Genomic DNA, 11,901 nt, shown 5'->3' with positions numbered 1-11,901 from the left:
ATGGGCTGATTATCTGTGTTGTCTGTCGACGTGGTTCCATGTGCATCGGTGGATGCAACATTGTCTTCTTCGATAACCTCTTCCTTTGAGCCTTTGGAGCAAAGTCGTCGGCTTGGTCTGGCTATACTAGCGCGACTGCATGCCTAGATCAGTATGCCTGGTGTAATTGCCAATCTTCGTCGTACGTCGCGGTCTACTATTGCGACGATTCTATGAGATTTTTCTGTGTGGTGGTCTACTATTGCGGCGATTCAACGAGATTAGTTTCTTTACTTGTCTTTGCAAGTGATGTGGTGGTTGGATTTTTTTGGTATTGTCAATTATTTGCGTGAGCTACGATCGTGCAACGAGGAAAAGTTGAGTTGCTGCTTTGGCAAGAATTTGGAAGCATATGGTCATAGTCATAGTCTGCCCTCCGTTAATGTAATTTTCGTTTCTGTGGGTCCAATTATATGTAATTGTATCCAATGTTCTATGGATATAATATAAATCAGACATAATTTCAATAAAAAAAGTTCAGCCAACAATATTGTGATATGGAACTTTGGCAAGAGGATGGTGATTGGTTACCACTGATTGGTCACTGCCTGCTCCCAAGTCAAAGTTTGGTGAAACACTTTAGGTGCCGATCGCTTTGCTGCCACAAAGAAACACAATAATACGCCTTCCTAATTTTTGTAAGCAATAAAGCAATCCGAACCGAATTGTGTGGGTTGCCAACTTTTCCATACCGGGACATCAAACCAATCAAATCAAACCCTTCACCTCTTTCCCTTGTAGAGTAATATAAATCTGGCCACATGGCGATAATACACTTTTGAGCCCAGGCTCAGATGCACGCCCGCGCTGACGAAGAAAATTCAAAAAGAAACTTGAAAAAAATAAAAAAATCATTTTTTTGTGTGGTAGTAAATTGATGCGTGAGGTCCGCTTCAATTTTCAACTCATTTAGACATCTGAATAGCTCTCGGCAAGAAAGATAAATTCAGGTATGTAAAAAAGTTTACTGTTCGTGCACTGCTCTGATCCGATTTGTCTCTTTTGCGGAGAGCTGCTCAGATGTCTAAATGAGTTGAAAACTAAAGCGGATCTCAAGCATCAATTTATCTACCATACAGAAAATTAGTTTATTTATCGGTATTTGTTTTGATTCTTTTCTGACCGGTTGCAGATGAGTCTGGCATCGAAACGCCGCCCACGTCAGAGGGTTGCCTCTAAGTGGAGTAAATAATTAAGCAATATTACTGGGCGTATGAAACCTGAGCGTTTTTTTTTTTTAAATCGACCTGAGCGGTTATGGAGTATTGCAAGGCTGCCAAAGTGCCAATCGGCAAGCAACCTGGTCCAAGGCCGAAACTACCGCGTAGTGGGGAAGAAACATCCCTTTCCCCGTCCGTCCAGGCGCGTCACGCCACATGGCCCCGGCCGCCTCCACCGTCGACGTCCTCGGCGACGACCTGCTGCAGGAGGTCTTCGTCCTGCTCCCGGGCCCCGCCGACCTCCTCCGCGCCGCGCTCGCCTGCCGCCCCTTCCTCCGCGCCGCCCGCAGCGCCGCCTTCCTCCGCCGCTTCCGCCGCCGCCACCCCTTCACCTGCCCGCTCCTCCTCGGCTGCCACCTCCACCTCCCCGGCGAGCGCCGCGGGAACAGCGCCCCTCACCTGCTTCCCACTCCCCCCTCCGCCGCCACGCGCCGGGTCGCCGAGCGCGGCGACTTCGCCCTCTCCTTCATCCCCCGCCGCGGCCGGCCGGGCGCCGCCGGCGCCGGCACCCCGTGGCAGCTCCTCGACTGCCGCAACGGTCGCCTCCTTCTGCGCAGCCGCTCGTCCCAGGAGCTCGCCGTCGCCGACCCGCTGGCCCGGCGGTGGGTCTCGCTCCCCGCGCTCCCCGGCGATCACCCCGTGGGGTATGCCCTCGTCCCCGACGACGGCGACTATTCGGTGTTCCAGGCGGCCTGCATTTCCCGAGTCGGCGACACCACGGAGCTGCGCGCCTTCCTCCTCTCCTCCGCCGAGCTTCGGTGGGCGGACGTGGGCGGCCTCGCGCAGCAGCCCAATCTCGCGGCCTCCCGGGCGATGCAAGCGAACCGGTCGCTGTACTGGAAGCTAGTGGGTGGACAGCACATGCTGGCGCTCAACACGGCGACGACGGAGCTCGCCGTGCTGCCGCTCCCGCCTTTCCTGCGGGAGCTCAGTTTCGACGTCATCGAGAAGGGGGAGGACGGCGCCGGTGGGCTCCATGTGCTCACCATGCGTGGCTTCTGCATCGAGGTTTGGGTCGGCGAGGACGACGGCGCCGGTGGCCTGGCGTGGACGCTGGTGGACAAGTCGGTGAGGTTCCACAGGGCGATTGCAGAGATGATTGGCTCGGAACACTTTTACCATCTCACACTGGATGTCATCGGGGTGGCTGCGGGTGTTGTGTTCTTGCGCAATGGCAGTTGTCTGTTCTGCATTCATCTTGAGACTATGAAGATGACGAAGCTCTCTGAGAACGAGAGTTGCCCGTCTGCACTGATATATCCTTACACGATAGCGTGGCCGCCAGCGATCTTGAACCCTACTGAAGAAGGTGCTTGATAAGGTGATACACAGTTACAATATGCTAAATGTCTCCTGTAAGTTTTGATCAACGATGGTGTGCTTAACTGGTTATAAAGAAATGTTTAAACCAAACAGTTTAATTAACCTTCCGCCATTCAAAACTTTCTTTGTTTGCTTCTTGGGTGAATTCTTCTGATATGTCTCAATGCCCTGAATTTTCTGCAGGAATGTGAAGCTACATTCAGCTTATGGTGATTAGATTCTGTGGCAGAGCTGATGTTGGAAAAAGGATGTCATTTGATCATCCATATGAATTCTTGAGACATGATAGCCGCAAACTTGCTCTAGTCGTGTTTACAGTTTTAGCTTGATATCATGTAATTAGTTGTGCTTGCAGTCTTAGTTGGTGTGTTATGTTCTGCCAGCATTGTGTGTATGGTCACTCTATTGCCTGAGATTATAATTTCGGAATATAGTATTTAGCATGCTTTTGTGAATGTTATACCGGAGCTTTTATGTTTGCTTGTATGATCATTATATATCGTGTCAATTTCTGGCTGGGGTTTGGAGTCTGGCTCCTCTGATACTGATGCGCGAATGCTGGATAGTCTTACTTTTCTTCCAATCCCATGCTCAATGAAGAAACTGAAGACTGAAGAACTTGGCCTATTGTCATCAAATGTTGTTATTATGGTGAAGTTTGATAATTGTTCTGTCGTTTGGTGTTGGTGCGTTTTTATTTATTTTTCGCTTCTCTGAGTTGCGCCATGGATGGAGACAGCAGTATCATGTTCCAGGTTTATTTATTCACTTAATCTGGATTGAAGGTTTTGTAGGTAAAAATGAGATTTCTGAGTTACGTTATAGAGTACTCCCTCTGTAAACTAATATAAGAGCGTTTAGATCACTATTTTAGTGATCTAAACGAGTGATCTAAACACTCTTATATTAGTTTACAGAGGGAGTACTTGTCTTTCTACCATGTTTGCATATATTGGGCTGACTTCAGTTCTGGTTCAGATTTTGAGTGTGGTTGATCTGATGCAAATGCCTGTTTGACAGTCTTACTGTGCATCCAAACTCCAGGGTCATTCACAGGGAAGAAGCTGAAGAGCTAACTTGGCCTATGCCAGTGAGTGCCTTTATAAGGTGAAGCCGGATCATTTGTTCTATCAATTGGTGTTAGTGCCTTTTCTCTTCTCTTGTGAAATTTTGAGACATGCTGTGTATGGAGATGGCAGACTCAGGTTAGTCTGGGTTTTTTTCTTGAGTTTATCTGGCTTGGAGGTTTTGTTGACACATACACTGATTTCGCAGAGACACGCATTATCCTTATTTATGTATGCATCCATTAAGATGATGAGTGTGAGTAATTATAGGTGGTGTCAGGGTGTGTTCTGTTCTGCCATCATTATGTATATCTGGGTTGGAGGTTTTGTTGATAATGCATATAATAATTTTTCGTCATCAGTAATGTCTCATCAATGAAGAATTAATTGGGACACGGATCTTGAATCACTAATACTCCCTTCGGATGGGTTTATAAGTCGGGCATGGGTTTCTAGGTCTTCATTTTGCCCAATAGAACATGTACGGTAACTTGCTTGTGTTGATTATACCTTGTAGTTGATGCATAGGACATTTATCAGTGAAAGATTGTTATAATCAGATTGTTCATTATATATTTATACCCACTGATCATGATCCATATGATGTCTTGTGAGTAGATCCATTAGTTCTTGAGGACATGGGAGAATTCTTGTTGCTAGTAATCATTTGAAGTTGAATACTGTTTAATACTGTGATGATATGTTGTGTTGTTCTTCTCTAGTGATGTTATGTGAACTTCAACTATATGATATTTCACCCATAAAAAGGGCCAACGGGAAGACATTGTAGAATTTTGTTGTAGATGATGGGTTGCGGGAGTGGTATAAACCTAAAACCCAGTTTATGAAATCATTCTGTGAGGGACTGTTTTGGATCCTACTGTTTAATGCAATGGTTAGATTTATCTTAACTACTTCTCTTTTATTGGCTGATGCTTGCATTGAGGGTACAATCATAAGTACATATTTTTCTCAAATAAAAACAATACCTTACCTCCGGTCCACCCACACAACACTTGTGAAATCAATAAACGGTAGCTTAATGAATCGTGGTGAAAGGAATTTGACGAAATTTCCGTGTTTCCTTAAGAGCGTTTTAGCTATTATAAGAAACACAACCGGCTTGCCCTTAGCATACATAGGATTGGGTCACTTGCTGTACTCTATTGTTTTAGTTAATATTTATATTGTTATGAATTATCTTGCTGTCAACAACCTATTAAATTATCGTTACATCATTTATAATGAAACTTTACTAAAAACTATTTGTCAATTCCTTCTGCTTCTCGTTGGGTTCTAACTCTTACTTATGGAAAAGGCTACGATTGATTCCCTATACTTATGGGTCATCAAGGGCCCATTAGTGTGGTGCACCCCACATGCCTTAGGGGCCAAGGCAAAGGGGGCGGCGGCTAGGGTTTGGGGCACATCTCTCCCAGGTGCGGCCCACCCTATGGGAGAGGGAGTCCCTGCGCACATGCGCCTATATATATATATATATATATATATATATATATATATATATATATATATATATATATATATATATATATATATATATATAGCGGAGGGGGCAACCACTCAATTCCATCTGAATTCCTGGCGGCGCCCTCTCCATCTCTATCTTTGCAAGTTTCCACCATCGCCGCAAGATTGCCACACCTCCTAGTCCATGGCATTTCTTCGTCCTAAACAACGAGCTATGCTGGATCAGTGATTCCTTGGCATGGATATCGGTAGATGGATCATAGCTTCGATTCTTGAATGGGATAAATTCTCATGGCTCGGAGGTTTGAACCTAGCTGCGGGAATCCACAAGTCTACACCAACATCTCTTCTCCGCCGCATTTATGATCTATCTCTAGCATCTTCATAGTGTTCCTGGGCGTGTAAGTACGTGCAGTAGATTTTTTTCGTGCTACATTCCACAATAGTGGCAGCATCCATGAGGACTAGGACGTACCAGGGTGGCCTCTGGTGCCGCGTCTGTGCTCGGGGGTGGTGCTCCAAGTGGGGGTACGATCCAGGACGACGAACAAGTTCGGGGACGTGGCAGTGCTCCGGGTACTGCATGACTGGGAAGGCGCATGATGGACAATACACATGAGAAGAACAACTTGCAGGTCGATTTGGTGGGAGTATGGTAATGTCGGTTTGCGGGGTCCTATGTGGTGGACATGTCTGGACGACATTGTCGTATGGGTTGGGTTGGGACAACCTAGAGCAATCCAAACAAATGAGAGGTTTGGGAAGGCCCCTTGGGCAGGGTTTTTAGGCTGGGCATATGTCGAGGGTTCGAGGGACCTCCTATTTGACACTCATTGTGTAACATCCCAAATTTTCAATTTGGAATGTTATACATTAGATCATCATTGCATATCATATTTTATTGCATTTTGGTTTGATCCTAGAAATTTCACGCAACTCAAGGACCCGCAGAGAGAGTTGGGAATTTCGTTATTTTCTTATTTGAGTTTTTCTCAAATTTAGAAAAGGGATCATTTGATTTTAATTATTTTTATCTTTGAATATTTCTTATATAAAAATAAAAGAGAGGGACTAAAATGACTTTCCCAAAATAAAGAAATGTTGATGATTTAATAATAAAATCAAAGAAGATTTTATCTCGGAGTTTATCGCTATTTTTATTTGAATTTAGGAAAATGCATGTTTTTCAAAATTGCATTTTAGGGCCAAGAAAATGTTCATCTCGTTCTAAATATTTTATTTAGACGGTGAAAATTTGTTTTGTCATTTTTAGAATTTTATTTTATTTTCTAGGATTTATTTAAGTTTCAGCGGAATTTTTTTTTTAAATGTTCAGACCTACCGGGCCGAAGGCCCAGCCGGCCCAGCCGCGCCGCCGCCCCATCCCGTACCCGCACCGGAGTCCGGGAGTCCGCCGGAGTCCGGGAGTCCGCCGCCGCCACGACGCCCCCTTTCCCAAGCCGCCCCCCCTTTAAATGCCCCGCAGCCACCACCCCGTCCTGCCCCGCCGCCCGCAGCAGCAGCAGTCGCCGTCGCCTCTTGCCGCGCCCGCCACCGTCGACGCCCGCTCGTGCGCTGCCCTCCGCCGCCGCCACTGACGCCACCCAGCCCCGCCGGAGCCCCGAGCCCCGCCGGACCCGACGAGGTAGCCGCCGCCGCCGCCGGTTTTTTTATAAAATCATTCGTTTTTTAAACCCTAGATCCGTTTTTTAGATCGGTTCATCGGTTTTTCCGATTTAGTTATTTAACGGATGTTCGTCCGTACGTTCAATTTAACGAACGTTTTTCATCGTTTAGCCGCAGACAGCGAACGTTCGTTCGTTAGCCTGTTCGTCCTTTTTCTTTTTTTCGGATTTTCCGCGATTATTTTCGATCGCGATTTCTGATCCGATTTTCGTTCTAGTATAACTTTTCGCTCGTTTATCGGAATCAGACGATTCAAGCACCTGGAGTTTCGTCTCGAAGCCCTCTTTCCGTTTAACCAACTCAAACAAGTTTTTGCTACTGTAAAATTTGACTTAGGTCTAGATTAGTAAACGAAGCTTGTTTCTTTCGCCGTTTGACTTTCGTTGCTTCGTTTGATTTGATTCTTTTTGCAAACCGGAGTTCTTAAGTTGAACCTTCTGGTTAGATCTTTCATTTGAGTTTTACCTGTGCATTAGATGAGTGCTTATTGTATGCTTGTTTGTTTGCGATAGAGTACCCGGAGTGCGCCGCTTGCTACTACGAGTCTCTAGGTTTCACGGATCATCAGCAAGGCAAGTAACACTTTGATCATACCTCTTTACTACCCAGTTTTATTGCATTAGATCAATCCTCAAACAATTGCATGATAAGGATCTGATTAACATGTGGGTTTGGGGAAGTAGATGAGGTAGAACCTATACCCTGTTTTATTATCAAACCTTTGGGAGTTATTTCTACGTTTGCTTATATTGCTATGCTATGCTAATAGACGTGGATTGGGTGAGTGTATCCATGACAGATGTGAGATTGTTAATTAATGGTTTACTTAAGGTGGCAACTTAAATTCACATCTGGGTGGATTGAGGCACCTGGGGAACCCGGTGTTGCCTGTATTTTTTGGAAATCCCGGGGTACCGTGTGATTCTCCTATGGACCGCCACCCAGGCTCAAAGGGATCATGAGATTATTCATGCTAGAAACTTCCGTGTGCAGCCGCAAGCTACTATGGGCTCTAGCATAGTTGATTAAGTCGTGTGAATTCTTACAATGGTAGACTAGTAGATGTAGGGGAAAGTAGGTGTAACTGTCTACCCATCGTAAGGTGCAAGCGCTTCTGAAAAACTATGTCTCAGTCATCCGTTTCTCAAACACCATGTAGTGCGAGAAATCCAATGGAGGAGATCGAGTCTTGTGGGGAAAAGTGCGCAAACCTCTGCAAAGTGTATAAACTAATCATGGTTAGCCGTGTCCCCGGTTATGGACGTTTTGAGTATCTAGTACCTGGATTATCATGTGAATCTCATCATGTTACTTAATTAAATTTTGTTGGGTTATTGATGATGCTTAATTGGGATTGAGTTGGGTGAACCTTCTCAATGTTTAACAACCACCATGATAGTTGATGACCCACAATTGTAGGGGATCTATCGTAGTCCTTTCGATAAGTAATAGTGTCAAACCCAACGAGGAGCAGAAGGAAATGATAAGCGGTTTTCAGTAAGATTTTCTCTGCAAGCACTGAAATTATAGGTAATAGATACTTTTGTGCTAAGATAAATAGTAACGAGTAACAAGTAAATAAAGTGCAGCAAGGTGGCCCAATCCTTTATGTTGCAAAGGATAAGCCTAGAAAATTTCTAATAATGAGAAAGGAGCTCCCGAGGACACATGGGAATTATCGTCAAGCTAGTTTTCATCACGTTCATAAGATTCGCGTTCGGTACTTTGATAATTTGATATGTGGGTGGACCGGTGCTTGGGTGTTGTTCTTACTTGAACAAACATCCCACTTATGATTAACCTCTATTGCAAGCATCCGCAACTACAACAAAAGTATTAAGGTAAACCTAACCACAACATTAAACATATGGATCCAAATCAGCCCCTAACGAAGCAATGCATAAACTAGGGTTTAAGCTTCTGTCACTCTAGCAACCCATCATCTACTTATTACTTCCCAATGCCTTCCTCTAGGCCCAAATAATGGTGAAGTGTCATGTAGTCGACGTTCACATAACACCACTAGAGGAAAAGACAACATACATCTCATCAAAATATCGAACGAATACCAAATTCACATGACTACTAATAGCAAGACTTCACCCATGTCCTCATGAACAAACGTAACTACTCACAAAGCATATTCATGTTCATAATCAGAGGAGTAATAATATGCATTAAGGATCTGAACATATGATCTTCCACCAAGTAAACCAATTAGCATCAACTACAAGGAGTAATCAACACTACTAGCAACCCACAGGTACCAATTTGTGGTTTTGATACAAGATTGGATACAAGAGATGAACTAGGGTTTTGAGAGGAGATGGTGCTGGTGAAGATGTTGATGGAGATTGACCCCCTCCCGATGAGAGGATCATTGGTGATGACGATGGTGATGATTTCCCACTCCCGGAGGGAAGTGTCCCCGGCAGAACAACTCCGCCGGAGCCCTAGATTGGTTCCGCCAAGGTTCCGCCTCGTGGCGGCGGAGTTTCGTCCCGTAAGCTTGCCCACGATTTTTTCCAGGGTAAAAGACTTCATATAGCATAAGATGGACACCAGGGGCCCACCAGGGGGCCCAGGAGATAGGGGTGCGCCCAGTAGGGGTGGGCGCGCCCCCACCCTCCTGGGCAGGGTGTGGGCCCCCTGGTGTATTTCTTTCGCCCAATAATTCTTATTAATTCCAAAAACATGTTTCGTGGAGTTTCAGGATTTTTAGAGCAGTGCAGAATAGGTTTCCAATGTTTGCTCCTTTTCCAGCCAGAATTCCAGTTGCCGGCATTCCCCCTCTTCATGATAAATCTTGTAAAATAAGAGAGAATAGCCATAAGTATTGAGATATAATGTGTAATAACAGCCCATAATGCAATAAATATTGATATAAAAGCATGATGCAAAATGGACGTATCAATAGTTAAATAAAATTTATTCCTTTGTTGTAGGGAAAAATTGGCTTTATGCAAAACTGTAACCATAGAGCTTTCCACCAGCCATATATGCATGTAGTATAGCATTATTCTATTCATTACTCTCTATGTGTTACATTGCCGACATATTCCATGTGCTGACCCGTTTTCGGGCTGCAACGTTCATGTTGCAGACTTTTCAGACGACGAGTAAGGTGCCTTAGGTCGCGGTCTTATACTCAGTGATGCCGTTGGAGTTGATGGACTCGCGTTATCTTCCTAGCCTTCCGCTGTTATTGTTATTAGATGGCCTTAAGCCATATTTATTGTAATAAGTTCTCTTTTGAGACATTCGATGTAATAAGTGTGTGATTGCTAATATGTTATAAATCCTTCGAGTACTGTGTGTATCAGCATTATGATCCAGGGATGACACTGATGCACAGAGATCAGACTGTTTGAGGTCTAGTCGCTACAAGATGGTATCAGAGCACACGCTGACTGTAGGACACGACCACTAAGCTAAAGCCCTAGATCACTACTCTCTTCTCATTTTTGACTCCTCATCTTTTCTACTCTTTTAGGATGGTGGATGCAAGGAACAAGTTCACGTAACCGGATGAAGATACACCCTTCGGACGCCACTTGAAGGAAGTTACTAGATACCTAAACATCGGAGTACCAAGCTTCACCAGGACCTACATCGCCACTTTACCAGAAGAGGAGTGTTCGATGATTCAAGTTCAATTTCCAGGAAGGACGTTCATGCCCGTCGCTGAGCCCATAGCGTTTTCCTTTGATGCACCAACCTGGAGTCTAGGAAAGAGCATGGCAGCCCACATTACCATTGGACGTATTGGAGAAGTTTACCACAAGGATCTCAAGGATACTATTTACCAGATTTGTGGGCACCGAGACGAGCAATGGGAGATGATCAGTACCAGGAAGGATAGATCAATTGCAGCCTTCATCCAGGAGCTAAACCAGCACATTCGTCGCCAGGAGAACCAGATGTGCGCAGGCATGATAGATCTGAAGAAGGCATTGACCAAGATCACGGAGCTGGAAGAATAACTCAAGTCTACACGCGATGGATATGAAGAGGAAATGACGACAATCGTGGAGAAGAATGATGATCTGAAGAAGAAGCTAAAAGTATTCACGGGATTCCCCGCGACTGGAGGAGAAGACGATGATTGCTCTTGCCCAGAGAACTACATCATCATCGACGACACCGATTCGGACCCAGACGATAGCGATGATGATTTTGTTGATGAAGCTGGAGCAGATATCATGCAGTCTTCGACCGATCAATTTTTCTAGTCGACCACCGTAACGGTAGTAGTATTCTGCCATGTATATAGTATAGTCCGAGCACTTTTGCAACAATAGTTAGACCGTTGTATGCCCTTGTTTGATTGATTGAAGTGATATTGTTTGCATTTGTCTCATGTGCATATGGATAGTGTTATTCTCTCTAGACCTCATTCTATTCTATATTCTCATCTTTTCTAAACCCTCAGATGCCTCCGAGACGTGACAATGGATTTGCTTTCCCACCGGAGCTCACTCAGTTGATCCAGCATCAGAATGCATTGATGCAGATGCTAGTCCAGAATCAGAACCAGGGGAACAACAACAACAACAACTCACCACCACCACCTGTTGATCATTTAGCTCGTTTCTTGAGGTTGAATCCGCTGGTGTTCTCCAGTAGCACCGAGCCGATAGTTGCAGATGATTGGCTCCGTAAGATGGGAAGGGAGTTGACCACTGTAGGATGCATAGATGCGGAGAAGGTGCATTTTGTCACACATCAGCTTGATGGACCCGCAACATCATGGTGGGATAATTTCACAGCCACTTATCCTATCGACACTGTCACATGGGACCAGTTTCAGCAGGCTTTCCGTACTGCCCATGTTTCAGCAGGAGCTATGGCCATGAAGAAGCGTGAGTTTCGCAACTTGCACCAAGGAGGACGTACAGTTGGCCAGTATGTGGATGACTTTAGTAAGCTAGCACGTTATGCCCCAGATGACGTTGCTACGGATGCAGCTAAGCAGGAGAAGTTTCTAGAAGGACTGAATGATGATCTGAGCATGCAGTTGATGGTAGCAACCTTCAACAATTACCAGGAGTTGGTAGACCGAGCTCTCATGATTGAAG

General features: G+C 45.0%; 1 protein-coding gene across 1 annotated transcript; it reads left to right on the top strand.

The window, feature by feature from the left end:
• The first annotated feature begins 1,341 nt into the window (after positions 1–1,341).
• On the top strand, positions 1,342–3,064 carry LOC119325271. Its single transcript, XM_037599016.1, has 2 exons — positions 1,342–2,580; positions 2,766–3,064. The coding sequence occupies exon 1, from the start codon at positions 1,416–1,418 to the stop codon at positions 2,574–2,576; it is 1,161 nt and encodes a 386-aa protein (XP_037454913.1). The 5' UTR covers positions 1,342–1,415; the 3' UTR covers positions 2,577–2,580; positions 2,766–3,064.
• The last annotated feature ends 8,837 nt before the right edge of the window (positions 3,065–11,901 follow it).

Source organism: Triticum dicoccoides, chromosome 1B (genome assembly GCF_002162155.2).
Source record: "Triticum dicoccoides isolate Atlit2015 ecotype Zavitan chromosome 1B, WEW_v2.0, whole genome shotgun sequence".
Classification (NCBI taxonomy): domain Eukaryota; kingdom Viridiplantae; phylum Streptophyta; class Magnoliopsida; order Poales; family Poaceae; genus Triticum; species Triticum dicoccoides.
This window is presented reverse-complemented; position numbering and strand designations above follow the sequence as displayed.